Source organism: Delphinapterus leucas, chromosome 15 (assembly GCF_059928025.1).
Source record: "Delphinapterus leucas isolate spDelLeu-1000000601 "Yukka" chromosome 15, BTC_Dleu_Yukka2, whole genome shotgun sequence".
NCBI lineage: Eukaryota > Metazoa > Chordata > Mammalia > Artiodactyla > Monodontidae > Delphinapterus > Delphinapterus leucas.
In genome coordinates, this window is record NC_143143.1 from 41,391,029 (window position 1) to 41,406,733 (window position 15,705).

The following is a 15,705-nucleotide window of genomic DNA, read 5'->3' on the forward strand; positions in this document are numbered from 1 at the left end:
TTTACCATTATGAAATCAGTTTCATTTTAATTTCAAAAAGTTTCTCTCTGTATATCATTCCTGTTTGGATTTTTAAACTCCTCAGCCAAACTGTGATTATACCCACCTCCATCTCTTTTATGTGCCTCTTCAAGCCTACTGATTACCACTATATTGACTCGTGATAAAAGAATAAATGAATGAGTACAGTAAAGTAGTTGAAAAACATTGAAAAATCAAAAAGCTCAATATTGAAAAATGAAAAAGTATTATGAAAAATCACACTAGTTTAAATATTTATAACACAGAATGTATTTTAATTTTACTTTCCTGGCTTTAATGGAAGCAAATTAATCAATGTTTTCAAAGTCTACTTCTTTGCTTATCTCACTGATAAGTGCTTGAAGATTTCTCCTGATAAAGTGGCAATCTTTTCAAGATCTTTTAAAGATATTTTTAAGGCCACAATTTCACAAAGACGTGTCAAATCTAACTTTAACATTATAAAACTCTTCCTTATTTATCTTTAATTTAAAAAAAACCTCCCTCTGTGTATGCATCGTGCCTCAAGCCAATTAATAAGCGATGGCAGTATGACATCAGAGAAGGGGCAAGAGCATGGAGGAATGCCAAGTGGGTGCTGGTGTACAAGCTCTGCTGAAAGTGCCAGTAGAGCAGAAGCACAGGACTTTCTGGCACTACAACATCTAAGCACAGGGGAGCAGCAGTCTACCGGAGGAAGCTGAAATTAACAATGATTATCTCAGAATGAATCAAGGGCCTAAATGTGAAATATATAACTATAAAACTTCTAGAAGGAAACACAGGAGATCTTTGTGATCCTGGGTTAGGCAAAGATTCCTTAGACATGACACCAAAAGCATAATCCATAAAAGCAAAATTGGTAAACTGGATTTCATCAAAAGTAAAAACTTCTACTCTTTGAAAGACACTATTAAAGAAATGAAAAGATGAGCCAGAGCCAGGAAGACAGTATTTTCAAATCATATATTTGATTGAAACACTTATAACTAGAATATGTGAAGAATTCTTAAAATTCAGTATTCGGGGGAAACCCTCAATTTAAAAATAGGCAATAGATTCAAAGATACACTTGACCAAAGACATACAGGTGGCAAACAGCGCATGAAAAGATGCTCAAGATCATTAGTCGTTAGAGAAATGCAAATTACAACCACAACGAGATACCACTACCGCTAAAATTAAAAGACTGATAAGACTAAGTGTTGATGAGAATGTGGAGTAATCGGAACTCTCACACTGCTGGCAGGAATGTAAAATGGTACAACCACTTGGGAAAATAGTCTGGCAGTTAAACACATGCCTTTATTTGATTCAGCCATTCCATTCTCAAGAGACTGGAAAGCACATGTCCACACACAAAGACTTGTACACAAATGTTTACAGTAGCTTTATTTGTAGCCACATACTAGAAACAACCCAAAGGCCCATCATCAAATGAATGGATAAAAAAACTATGGTATATCCATTCAATGGACTACTGTACAACTTAGAAATAAAAAGGAATGAACTATTAATACATGCACCAACACAGATGACTCTCAAAATAATTGTATTGAGTGAAAGAAGCCAAACAAAAAAGAGTACACTGCATGATTCTATTTCTATAAGACTCTAAAAAATCAAACTATAAGGACAAAAAGCACATCAGTGGTTGCCTGGGGACTGGGGGGTGAGCTGGGGAAGGGTGGAATGGGGCAGGAGGAAACTTTTGGGAGTGATGGCTATGTTCATTATCTTGATTGTAGCAATGGCTGCACAGGTGTATACCTACGCTTAAACTTATGAAAATGTATATTTTAAACATGTACAATTTGTTTTATGTCAATTATACTTTTAAAAAGCTGTATTTAAAAAAAAAAAAAACAGAGCAGGTAGCCTGGAAATGACTGAGTGAAAGATCAGGGATGGAGATTGTGGTCAGACAGAGATCTGCATCATGACAAGGCTTGGAAGAGAAGTCAGGAAGCCACAGAAGGCGAGGGGGTCAAGGGGCTGATGGGTAGCTATGGCTGCCATGAAGGAAAAGGACTGAGAGAGAGTAAAGCCGTTAAAAAAGAAAAGTAAGTGAGCAGAAGATCAGAGGACATGGCAACAACAAGAGAAGAAGGCAGCATCGTCAAGGGAGAGAGGTTTCCGTAGAAGGGGTGGTGGATGAGGTCTGGAATGGGCCTTGAAGGAAAAAAGACCGTGGTCTCACCCCCATACCCCTGAGGGAGACAGAGAAGCATCAGAGAAAACCCAGGTTTCTGCAGCCAAGGAGGTGAAAGCAAGAGGCCGAGGCTGTAGGGCTGTCGCTTAACCCAAGAAGAGGGCTTCCGGAGGGCAGAGCACAAAGGCGAAAGAGGGGAAGAAACGCAGAGCAGTGATGGGGGAAGCACCCGAAGGAGGATGCTGGGAGGACACCAAGTGAGCTGCCAGGGCATCAGGCCCAGCCAGCCCTCAGTGGGCACGAGGCACACAGGGCCCCGGACTTAGCCCAGCCTGGCTGTGATGCACCCTGAGGGAGTCCTGGTGTGAAGTGCCTGGGGAGCCCCCGCTCCCTCGGGAAGAGTGGGCTGACGGGGCGGGGCCCTGGGAGGGCTGTCAGACTCAGACTCCCAAAGAGTGAGCAGCAGAAACTATGAGAAATGAGCCTCAGAGAGTGTGTTCACATCCCAGGCAATGTGAGCCCACTGGGTAGCCCGGGGTATACCCAACGCAAGGATACTCTTTAAAAGCCATAAACATATTTGCAGTTTAGTTATGCACCTGGTTTTTATACTATGTATAAGAAAAACCTAGTTGAACAAACTAGATTCAGTGACTCATATATAAAAACCATGTATGAAGTTTTGTACATGTGTGAACTTTTATTAATTGAGCCTGCTCCTTTAAGCCCAAAGGTTATTTATTTTTTAAACATTTTTAATATAAAACATCTCTAATATGAAACATATACTTTCATCCACTCGGCAAACATTTACTGAGTACAGATGCAGCACTATACACTGAATGGGACAGAAAATCTTTATAGAAGCTCAGGAGTAGTAAACCTTCTTAAAGTGAACACATGTATAACTTGAGTCCTGTACTAAGACACATGGGCACATGAAGGGGTGCCACAGCCTGCCCTTGTACCAAATATCCCTGGTTTGCTGCTGTGCCATTCTTTGTCATCATCTCACTCCCTGTCAGTTCTCAGTATTACTCTCAGATAAGGCTTCAAGCAGCCACGTTTACCCACCATGATTTACTACTGGCCTAAAATGGACTTCAAGAAAAATCTAATAAACAAATTTTTTTCCATTTGTAATTAGTAATGGAAATTTGCAAATAGTTGAGTAACAGGCCAGCATATATCACAGAGTTCATAAGTGCTGTGTCAGCCACTTCCCTAATCTCCTTACTCTCCAAACATCACTTGAATCAGTATCTCCAGATGCTCAGAATAATGAGCCAGTGTTCATTTCACACTGCAAGCCTTAGAGTTCAAATATGTTCCTTGTTCACAGATTTACAGCAAGGAGCCAGCCTTAAAAACCTTACAGATAGGCTTCCCTGGTGGCGCAGTGGTTGAGAGTCCGCCTGCCGATGCTGGGGACACGGGTTCGTGCCCCGGTCCAGGAAGATCCCACATGCCGCGAAGCGGCTAGGCCTGTGAGCCATGGCCGCTGAGCCTGTGCATCCAGAGCCTGTGCTCCGCAAGGGGAGAGGCCACAAGAGTGAGAGGCCCGCGTACCGCAAAAACAAACAAACAAACAAAACAACCTTACAGACTATTTTTTCCCTCTAAGAACACTTTTAAGAGAAATAGAATGTCTCTCTTTGCTACAGACAAAACATGATGACAAGATAAGAAGCCGACTTCAAAAACTGTGGCAATTGATGTTTCGAATTATCTCCCTCCTTCTCAGGGTAAAATGTGGCTATCGGGTGGGTCTGAGAGCTTCTAAGACTTGCAGATGCAGGAGTTGCTCATATTTTCGGCTTCTGTGCTAGTAACATTGTCATTTGTACTGTGGGGCAGGAAGCATGCTGTGTCAGTGCTGTGAAAACCAAACTCCAAGGTGCTAACCCAATATTTCAGAGTACCTTGGCCCCTACCAGGCCCAATTAACATTTAATTAAGACGTTTACACAGCAGTGTTCTTCCTATTAGGTAAGGAATACCAGATATCTAAATAGAATGCGAAAACCTGCAATAAGGGAGCTTAGGTCCCTAAACTGTCAGGCGCTGGGAAAAGCTTCCTGTCCTGACCCCAGAGGTTTTGCACATGTCAAGACGCCAGTGCTAAGGAGAGATCCAAGGCACATTCTCTCCCTTTGATATCTCGTATTTCCCTACAGTTTCTTACTTTCTATAACGAACTTGGTCAAGATCTTGAGTGACAAATAGCAACAGTTTTAACAGGTCCAAACAAACTGGGAAGAATGCAAGAGGTACAGCTGAGGTATTAAAAAAAAAAAAATGTGTAGAATTACAAATCCACAGTCGCTTACTGGCGATTTCAAAATCCAAAAAGCTATGAAAACAGAAACTTTTCTGTGTAACTCTTTTTTGTTTTTACATTTTCATTTTTTTTATTGGAGTATAGTTGCTTTACAATGTTGTGTTAGTTTCCACCGTACAGCAAAGTGGATCAGCTACACGTATACATATATCCCCTCTTTTTTGGATTTCCTTCCCATTTAGGTCACCACAGGGCACTGAGTAGAGTTCCCTGTGCTGTGCGGTACAGTAGGTTCTCATTAGATATCTATTTTATACATAGTATCAATAGTGTATAGATGTCAATCCCCATCTCCCAATTCATCCCACCACCCCCCCTTACCCCCTTGGTATCCATACGTTTGTTCTCTATGTCTGTCTCTACTTCTGCTTTGCAAATAAGATCATTTATACCATTTTTTTAAATTCCAAATATATGCATTATATTCGATGTTTGTTTTTCTCTTTCTGTGTCATTCTTTAGTGGACAAGACCTGACGTGACCTGAACTCATGCGGTGGCAACACCGGGCTAGCCTGAGGCTATTTGGGGTGTAGTTATCTCACAATAATGAGTACTTACACCTCAGGCTACAGAAAACCTGACACTCTGGGTTACAGGGTGCTGCCCAGGCCCCTGGGGGTTACTTACAGACACTAATGTTGACTCGATGGTCGTTATACACCCACGCACCACAGTGCCATTCTGAAATCTGAGAAACTCTGATTCAACCCACGTCTAGCCTGGAGAGCATCAGAAAAGGGATGTGGGCCCATCGCAACACCAACTTCTACCCAGTTCGATAAATCGCGCAAAAATTTACTTATCTGAAAAAAGCCTGTTTGATTCAAGCATTAAGTATACAAGTGTCAATAATAAGGATGACTTGATACACAAATGCTCATTCTTGAACGTCCTTGGACATGATGCATTCTGACTGAGTTACAGAGCTGGCTTATTCTACACAACGGACAAAGATAACACCTGCTCTCCCAGGGGCTCAGGAGACCTGGCGCTCTGCAGTCCCCCGAGCCAGAAGTCACTGTTCTCAGAAAGATACTCTTAAACTGGGTACCAACGCTACTTGTACCAGCAATTGTAACCAGCCCACGAGGTCCTGGGCAGAGTTGAAGTGATACTACACACTGCCTAATGGGTACCTAAAGTTTCACAACACAAGTGGCAAGTTAATTTCCACACGTAGTTCTAGTAAGTTCATTCATGCTGAGGGGAGCCTACTAGTCTTCAGACATTGTAAAGTATTATCTGAAGAAAATGAGGGTGGTTTTCACACAGACGACATAAACAACATTGAAGGATTATAGGGAGCACAGATAAACACTGCATGCAGGTATTTTTCACTGTCATCCATTCCTGCTGTACTGCAGAGCATCACATCCCTGTGATGTCACTCTTATACTTAATGTTTAATTTTTTTTAAATTTTTACCTTAATTTAAATACAGAAGGTCAAAGCATCAGTTAAACAGAAAGGCTATCAACAACTCTAAAGTTTAAAGAAAAACTTTCTTTGTGTGTTTGAAAGCTTGAAAGACCAAGGCACGATCTTAAGATAACGATTCATTCATTCAGTTCAATAGTGTGCTTAGTATATATACTTTACCTTCTTCACATTTATAACATTTATAACATATAACTTTAAATAATTCAGTTTATATAAAGATCGGTTACAGTTTTCACATAAATAATCCTAAATTGAGTTTAGGACCCTGAACTTTGGAACATCCCCTGACTGTGCCACGTTCTTTCAGGTTCCCTATCATTTTCCTATTGATCTCTCACCTGGAAAGCCCTTCCCACACTCATCTTTCAAGGCTCAGATTGAAATGACCTCTTTCAAAGGCTTCCTCAATCCCTCTGAATAGGATTATTCAACTTTTCTTCTTTGCTCCCATTACACTTCTTGTAGAGCAATGATCATACTGTACTCGTTTTTTCTCACCTAATCCCCGTTAGGCAACCAGCTTACATAATACAGTATGGTGAGATGCTCTGTTTTTGCCTCTCTCCCTCAATAAATATTTGAAAAGTCTCTCCCTCAATAAAAGTCTCTCCCTCAATAAATATTTGAATGAATGAATGATCTAATAGTTAAGATTCCACTATAAGGTCATGCTCTCCTCAAATATGACCACCTGGTAAGGCAGAAGAGTTACAGGAAATGTCAGAGTCCTCTAAGGCAGGAGGACTGAACCGGACACTCTATTTAAAGATAAGGTAGAATTCACAATCAATGCCACAAATTACTCTTGTTGTACTGTGAATAGTAAATTGAGAGTAAACTGTGAGATGTCGAGAACTGGACAGAAGGGCAGCCACGGTAACTTGCTTTATTTCAAGTTCCCTCTTGCTGCCACATTCTAAAACGGTCAAACAAAATAATTCTGAGTCCGTGATAAAGGCCTGAAGAACAAGATACTCTTGCAAGAAAAAAATGTAAAATTATTTAAGTAAAATACTCCAGATCAGCTTTACGTGCACAGGAATCCCCTGGGACTCTTGTTGGAAAAGCAGGCTGTAATTCAAGAGGTCTGGCTGGGGCCTGAGATTCTGCATTTTCTAACAAGCTCTCAGGTGAGGTTGAGGCTGCTGGTCTGTGAACCACTTTTAGTGCAGGAGACAGACGATGCACTTCCCTCTGAAGGCCAGGTGGGACTGTCTCAGCTTTAATTGGCACACTTATTAATATTCCCTGCTGTAACCTATCTTGATGGTGCTGATTATACAAAACAATACTGAAAATACTATTGGAAGAAATCTATATTACTTAAAATTTTTGTAATTGTTCTTACCTATACTCTGGTAATGCCATCGAAAGAAAATTCGTTCAGGTAGAAACTGCAGTATTTTCTATAAAACAAACAAACGAAAATTCAGAAGATATAAAGAGAAAATAAACAACAAATGAAATTACACATTTTCATGTTAGCCCATAGTACATGCTGTATATCTATATATATCTATATAGATATATTTCAGAAAAGAAAAAAAAACTTCGTAATAACATAAATATTGCACTTTATTTTGGACCCCAGTGGGACAGTCTCTTTTACTTGCCCCAAGCAAACTTCCTTCCCTGAATGTTTTAAAGAGATTACTGTCCCAACTTGAATTCTCCCTATAAGAAAGAAAAGAGAAAAAAAAAACCTGAAGTGATCATTTTATCTTAATTAAATCACAGCCATTGCTTAAATATTACAAGAATAAGCTCTCAAATGCCAGATTCTCTAGGTGTCTTCTTTTTCACCTTCCACTTCCCATTTTCATTAAAATCCTCGCTGGTCTCTGGACAAGAAACGGAATTGGGAAGAAAGATGAACAACAAAAAGGATAAGACCTTACTCAGTGGAATAAGGAAATGAAATTGGTGGCAAGAATTTCTTGAAATTAATAGCTAAAAATTAGTTTTAGGATTGTAGTATCCCCCCACCACTGCCTCTGGTAGATACAATAAAGAACAAATTTACAATATACAAGAGTATTTGGAGAATGAAAGCAGCTTTTCCCGAAAGACCCAAACAAACGAGAATGACTTTATTTTCACTCTACAACAAGTATTGGCAAGTTACTCTTGGGCAATAAAAGTCCTTGTATTCTATCTGTAACTGCCTTTTAAAAAAATGTAGAAAATCCAAACGCTGGTTAAAATTCATTCCTTGGTATTGATAATATATTTCTATTTTACTATGAAAATCCTCATTCAAGGTTTATCTAGCCTAACAGTCTAACATTTTGAAAGATTAAGGTAGGGACTTCCCTGGTGGTCCAGTGGCTAAGACTCCGCGCGCTCCCAATGCAGGGGGCCCTGGTTCGATCCCTGGTCAGGGAACTAGACCCTGAATGCCGCAACTAAAGATCTCGCATGCTGCAACAAAAATCCCAAGTGCTGCAACTAAGATCTGGCACAGCCAAATAAATAAATAAATATTTTTAAAAATATATCAGATTCCTATGATTAAAAAATTGAAAAAAAAAGATTAAGGTAAAAAACTTATTGATATATTCAGACCTCCGGAATAAGTATATTTCCAGGCAGCTATCGACACACCACCTCTTCCATTCAAGCCAGCTTGGGGTTTGGTTTGGTTTTCTTGTCGTAACTTTCCAACTGGGTCAGCAATATACACGTGTGTTTACCTCATTTGTTCCCACCTGACAATAAAGCAATGTGTAAGAACGTCTACTGGGAAAGCCACCACAGGTAAACCTGATCCAATGTGGGTGACTATCAAGGGCACGACTTGTCCCGGCTTGGACGTCTTTCCCAGCAGCTGGGCCTCACTGTAAACGTCACCTCCTCCATCACCTGTCCCATCGTCCCTGGCACAGTCCTCACCCCTGGCTGACTGGAAGCCCCATGAAGGCCAGAACACCCTGAAATATCCCCAGGGCCCGAAGCATGCCTGGCACACAGTCGGTGCTCAATAAATATTCAGTAAAAGAATTCTGAATGTTTTTTACTTGTGAAATTGTGAATTTTATAGGTAATCCTGATCTTTGTTATGGTCTTATATTCACATTGAAATAATATGTACCTTATATTTCCTTAAACATCACTGAATTAGTGATGGCATTTACATTAAAATACATTAAAATGTGTGGGCGTTTTTTAGCCCTGAACCTAGTAAAGAAAACCCAAACAAAAAATAAAACCTGCGTCATTTAAAAGAACTAAGTTTTTCAAAATCTGATAAACATAAAATATAAATGTATTTAGTTACATAATTTGTCATAAATTCTACACACTACACATCTACAAAGATGAAAATGCTACACAGACCATCAAAGATTCTTTCTGATTATATATTAAATGCTGTGCATAGCTGATCACATGCTGAAAATCACTAAATTCTCTCCTCCATTTTTCCACTTCAGACTTCCCCTAGAACATGTTGGTTTGTTATCTTTTAACCCCATAATTCTAAAGGGTACCTTAAATTTGTTTTACTATGTGATAATACTGACATACACTCAAACATACCTACACACACACACACACAACCACACACACACACGGCAGATCTACACACACACACACACACACGCCAGATCCCACTTAGTGAAAAATATCTATAAGCCTTGGTATTTGAAATGCAGAAATAAAATAACCATGAATAAAATACTTTGTCTTTACTTCCAAGGGTTTCATGATTCATGGGCAAGAGAGACGGTAAGGAAAATATCATTCAGGGAAAAAAAGAAGCCTGACAGAAATTTGTATGATGTGTTACACGGGTGAGGGGAAAGCGCCTCCCATCAGTGGGGACTTCATGGATTGCTTCCTGGAAAAGAGGACACTTGGGCTAAGACTTACAGATTAATTAAATTGCCAAGTGGAGGGCAGGAACAGAGGAGGAGCGTGTGTGAAGGTTCAGAGGCAGACAGCAGCAGGCAGTAAGCGTAGCAGGCAGGCGGCTGAGAAGGGAGGAGACGGGCCTGGAGAGGCAGGCGAGGCCGGGGTTGATGCTCTCCCTGGAGCAGGTTCCGTAAGACGGCTGAGAAGAAAGGCAGGGGCGTGCAGGAAGAAGCAGTGGTAGTATTTCAGACGGAGTGAAATGGCCTGGACCAGGGGCAGCAGGGTAAGAGGAGAAGCTGGCACAGTGACATTCAGAAGGGGAAACTGTCAAGGTGGACAGGTCGAGTAGCTGGGGTAAATGGAGGACTCAAGAATGACCCCCCCCCACCTGCCAGAGGGCTCGGTAGATGGCAATAATTTAATCCAAGATGTCAAATCCAGAAGGAATTCCATAATTGAAGCATGTCAGGTTTGGCTCTGGACATCCTGGAATTTGAGGTGTCAGTGGACCACCTTACTGAAGATGTTCTGATAGGCAATCGGGTATATGGGTCTAGAATATAGAAATGGGATCTGGATGGTAACAGAAAACAGGCAGCAGTTAAAGGTGTGTGTATGTGAGACCCTTCAGGGAGAGAGCCTGAAATGAAATGAGATAAAACCCAAGCACTAACAGTTTCCTGAAGTTCTGCTAAGGAGGTAAGGACGCGGGGGGCCGGACGGGGGAACAGAAGTTAGAAGCAAGCGTGCACAAGTCAAAGGAGAAACTCTAGATGTGACAGGTGTTTGTAGGCTTATTGTGTTAAAGATTAGAAATACGTATGACTAATTGATATGACAACTAGTTAGAAAAAGCTAAAGATGCTGGAAATGTGGGGAAATCGCTGCCACATAACAAAGTGACTTCAGCGTTAAATCAAGTGAGCTCGATGGTTTCCCTTGCCCAGAGAACCCACAACCTTTGTCGGCCAAACACCAAGTGCCAGGCAGGATGGATCTATCAGTCTATAAACTCTATGAAGGCAAGTGGCTCTCTGGGGGGAAAAAAATCAAAAAAGGTCTTCACTTTGCAATTATACCAGCATGCATTTTAGATGGATAACACACAAAAGGAACTAAATGTAAAAACTCGGTTATGTCTTGTTAAGTTCCATTACATTAAAAGGGAATCACAAGAAGAAGAAGAAGAAGAAAGTCAGATTTCTACAGAACATTTTAACAGGAACCAATGCAAGCATTGTCCTACCATCAGAATGTAAACCTGAATGTCCCCATGAGCTGCAGAAGACACGACAGCAGAGAAAACCCAGAGACAGGTCTATGGATTGCGGGAGAATATCACAAGCAAGGAGGTGAGTACAAGAAAACCACCTACTCTGGAACCAAGGATACAGATGAGGGTATCAGCAGTTGGGCTGCTGTCCAGCCAAACAAGCAGCTCTGGAGCCCAGAACAAGCACATCTGGGGGTGGGCTGGGGGCTCTCCGGACTCAAGAGAGAAAGACAGCTTCCATTTGTGCCTAAGTTTTATGATTCTTTTTTTTCAGTCAATATTCATTTATTTATTTATTTATTTATTTTTAATTTTTATTAAATGAGTCTTTAAATTCTATAGTACTTTACCATTTTCAAAAGTTTCACACACATGATTTCATACAATCTCATAATAACCCTTTTTCCCCCCAACTCCCATATTGCCCCTCCCCCCTTCCCTCTCCCCACTGGTAACCACTAGTTTGTTCTCTATATCTGTGAGTCTGCTTCTTTTTGGTTTTATTCACTAGTTGGTTGTATTTTTTAGATCCCACATATAAGTGATATCATACAGTATTTGTCTTTCTCTGTCTGACTTATTTCGCTCAGCATAATGCCCTCCAAGTTCATCCATGCTGCTGCAAATGGCAATATTTCATGCTTTTTTATGGCTGAGTAGTATTCCATTGTTTATATATTCCACATCTTCTTTATCCATCATCTGTCGGTGGACATTTAGGTTGCTTCCATACCTTGGCAACTGTAAATAATGCTGTTAAGTTTTAGGATTCTTTAACTCATCCTTTCTCTTTACCAAAAAATTTACTACAGAGGCTATTTCAATATGTCTGCTACCAAATGAATAATAATGGTTGCAGGTTGAGTTCTCTGGGAAACAGACCCTGTGTGCAGTTAGAAGCCCTAGTGGTTTATGGGGAATAGCATCTGTGAAAGAGAAACAGACCCCCACACAGAGCTCACAGTATGTTAGAGGAGCCCCACGTGCCTGACGATGGCCAGGCCACTGTACTGCTGCCTCGCTCAGTCACTGGCTGGGGTCGTGATGGGAAGAGCATGGCCGTGGCTGGAAAGCTGAAGACAGCACTGACAGCCGGGGGCTGGGGTGACCCCACTCCTTGCAGCCAGGCTGGAGGGGATTCGAGCTGCACTCGTCTCTGTCTGCCACGGTCATCTTCCAATGACTAATCAGGACATTCTCATATCAAGAGGCTGAAGTCCTAAAGAAGTGCACCCTACTTCGGGGACGGGGTCTCTGCTGGCTGCAGCCTCAAGGAGATGGGAGCTGGACAGCTGCGTCATCCCTGCACATCTCCTGCCTCCTTGCATCCAGCCCACTCTCCCAGAGTGAGCGGGACAGCAGCACTCGGTGTCCTCCTCTGTCATGCTTTCCTCCAGGGGGATTTGGCACCCCGCCTACATTCTGGGATCATCTTCTGGGCCCATCTTGCTACTTAATCTAAAAATTTTGTACAGCTGAGGCTGAGAAAAGTACTCTAAAGAGTTAGGAGAGAGCTCATCTTGGACAAGACGAATGCCTAGCATGCCCAATGGCTCTTCAGATCTTCACTGTAGTCAGGAAACCAAGTTGGCACTGAATCACGCTCTTCAGCTTTCCAAAATACACATTGGTCTTCTTGATTTAGGTTTCTTTTCTTAGTATGCACCAAAGACAAATGTCTTTTTAATATAAAGAAGGACAAAGGATACAGCAAGGTGGCGTGCATCTGGATGCTTGGATGCTCTCAGTTGGCCACAAGTAGACTCAACTTGTTCTGAGGACGGGTCTATATTATCATCACCACTTCTGGATAAAAGTTTTCAGATTTACAAAATGGATGGACTTTAAAGATACTCAAAAATCAACTCAGTAAGGTTTGGATAGGAAACACCATGCCCAATATCTGAGCTACTAAGAATATTCCCAAATGGATGTAATATTATACAACAACTAGAAGGCTGAAACTACCCACACAGATGCTTTCTGCACTCAAACATGGCAAGGGCCATTTTTTTATGCATTAAAGTCTATGAGGTCAATAAAAATGAAGCCCCAAACAACCATCTGTGTCTAAATGCTAAGCCTGTCCCTCAGAAAGCCCCAGATGAAGCCTACCTCTACGGAGGCAAATACAATAAGGTATTGCTACTGCAGCCCACATTCCAAGCTACACTACTGCAAATGCCACATAAGCTACTGACATCTTGTCTGTAGTTTCGGTGGAGAGTAAAATTTTAAAAGTGCAGGAAAGCCACACAGTGTGAATAAATATTACTTTTCTGAAAAGCACATGGCCGTAGTTAATGCTCAGTGCTCAGCTGCATCTATACGGTAATCCATTATAGCACACTCGAAATCGAAATTAGGTATTACTACTGCTCAGCACATCGGGGAATCTGTCATTCTTTTAACTGATTATCCATAGTCCTTTTTTCTCCAGAACCTACTGCATGACCAGGAATAATGTGAAATGGAAGCTGTAGTTTATACAAGATGCTATCGTGTACTTTAAAACTGTTGATCTTCATTTAATTTGTGTGGGCAACTTTTTTTTTTTCAAATTATTCCCAGATGATTGCAACATATCCCAGTAGATTCACATTTGATTTCGATTCCACTTAGAAGGGTAGGTCAGTGAAGAAGAAGGAAAATATGACATACTCACTGACACAAGGTAACGACCGTAAACGATGACCAACTAAACCTGTTATGCCCACAAGTACAGAACGTGGGAGCAACTCTCCCTGAAACCAGCCACGTGGCACAAGGGTGCGAGGTACAGAAAACGCTGACCAGGGAGAAAACAGAAAGTTCAGTTTGGAAGAATGGAAGTCTTAGTCGCTTGGCCCTTTGAGTAAATGTTTGGAAAACTTATGATGCGACAGGGCAGATGGGTTTACAGGAAACATCCTGTGAATGCCTGGGCCACGCGTGAGGTGGTCTCAGAAGGACCCCTCTGAGCAGGAGTCCGCCGGCCTGGACACTCCCGGGGTGACCTCTGGACACAGCAATGTGTCCTTCAGCTGTCCTGGGCCTGGCCACTCCTCTCTCACTAAAAATGACCCAGCTATCTAATGCGGACAAAACCTTTTCATTGAATTTTGAGTGTCAACATTTGGGACTTCAAAATGTAGAGAAACAGAGCTAAAATAACGAACTGCATAATCTTAAAAATAAGGTGACTATATTTTTAGGTAAAAAAGTAATGCTTTTTTTCTTATCCCATGTCCCCTTCTAGCTAATCACTCGCCATGCTGTTACTGAGCTGGGAAAACACAGCTCCATCTTCCTACATCCCTTTCAGTCTTTAGGACTGAACTCAAACTTCACCTCTTGAGAAGGGCCCACTGCAACCTCCCCTCCAACACATCCCTCCCCAGTGAGACAGGCACTGGGCCCGCTCCACCAGCAGCTCCTGGATTCCTTGAGAGAAGAGACCCCCTATGAGCCACCTGGTACCCCTAACACCCAGAACAGTGGCTGGCAATAATGTTTCTTAATGAGCACTGCATGCACAAATAGATGAATGAATGAAAAATGAAAAAAAAAAAAAGAAAGACAAAGGGGATTCTAATTTTGTGCATGTGTACAAGCAGACACAAGAAAATGCCCACGTTTAAGGAAGGTGCTCATACTCTGACATCATAGAAACACAGAACCTGGAGAGCAGGCATTTGATAAAGATAAATGAGAATACAACTGTGCTTACAACCTTACAGTAAATCTTAATACTTGATTAGATCATCATTCAAAAGGCAAGACTTTTCTCGGCTAATGAGAAAAAAAAATATTTCAAAAGACTTAAAACACAAGGCAAAGACATCTAAAGGAAATACGGAATGTAAAAAAAAGAGAGGGGGGCATCTAATTTCACCCTCCTGTATTCTAGAAATCGACCAATATAAAAATGTTAGAAAACCTCACTAAATAATGAAAACCCAGAAAGGGTTAAAGATCCCATCTACAAGCAAAACACTCAGAGGAATTACCACTTAAAGCATAAAGGAAACTGCAAAGAGGCGTGGTGGGTGGGGGCCCCCTCCCGTGAAAGCAGAACATACCTAGAATATGCAGCAAAGGAGGAGACCATCCTCAAGAGGAACGGGTTCCTCCTGAAATAGATTTGCTGCAAGAGGAGGATACTTTTTTAGAAATTCTGATTCACATTCTTAAGAAACCCAAGAGGACACTGAATCTTTTTAAAGATCTAGGTAAATAAAAGCAGCAGATGCACAAGTAAGTGACATTTGAAATCAGAAAATATCACGTGCATATGAAAACCTGGAAAACACGGATCTAGAGTCTGCCGCGGTTTCCCACCATAACCTTGAGCTGAGACGATGCGCATCCCAAGGCCTCCCTAGAACTAAATAAGCTGAACGGAGATAAATGTCTAGACGTAGCACGTTCCAAGCTGCAAACTGAAAATATAATTAAAAATTCTACACAAATCTAAAAAGGACAAATGGATTATCCACAAAGGAACAAAACTCGGGCTGACCTCCGTCTTTCTCTCTGCAACATTAAGCTTCAGAAGACAGCATGGTCAGCTGCTCACTGCAGGCCAGGCCGAGAAGAAGGGGCACCAGAACACAGACACACATGGAGGACAGAAGTCCCACAG

General features: G+C 41.5%; 1 protein-coding gene across 1 annotated transcript in view; it reads right to left on the reverse strand.

Annotated features, from left to right (window-relative positions):
* Positions 1–15,705, reverse strand: part of RALGAPA2 (Ral GTPase activating protein catalytic subunit alpha 2) — a 264,917-nt gene that overhangs the window by 210,388 nt on the left and 38,824 nt on the right. Inside the window, 1 exon segment of the mRNA XM_089896513.1 lies at positions 7,305–7,362. Within this exon segment, the coding sequence (XP_089752639.1) occupies positions 7,305–7,362 (58 nt within the window).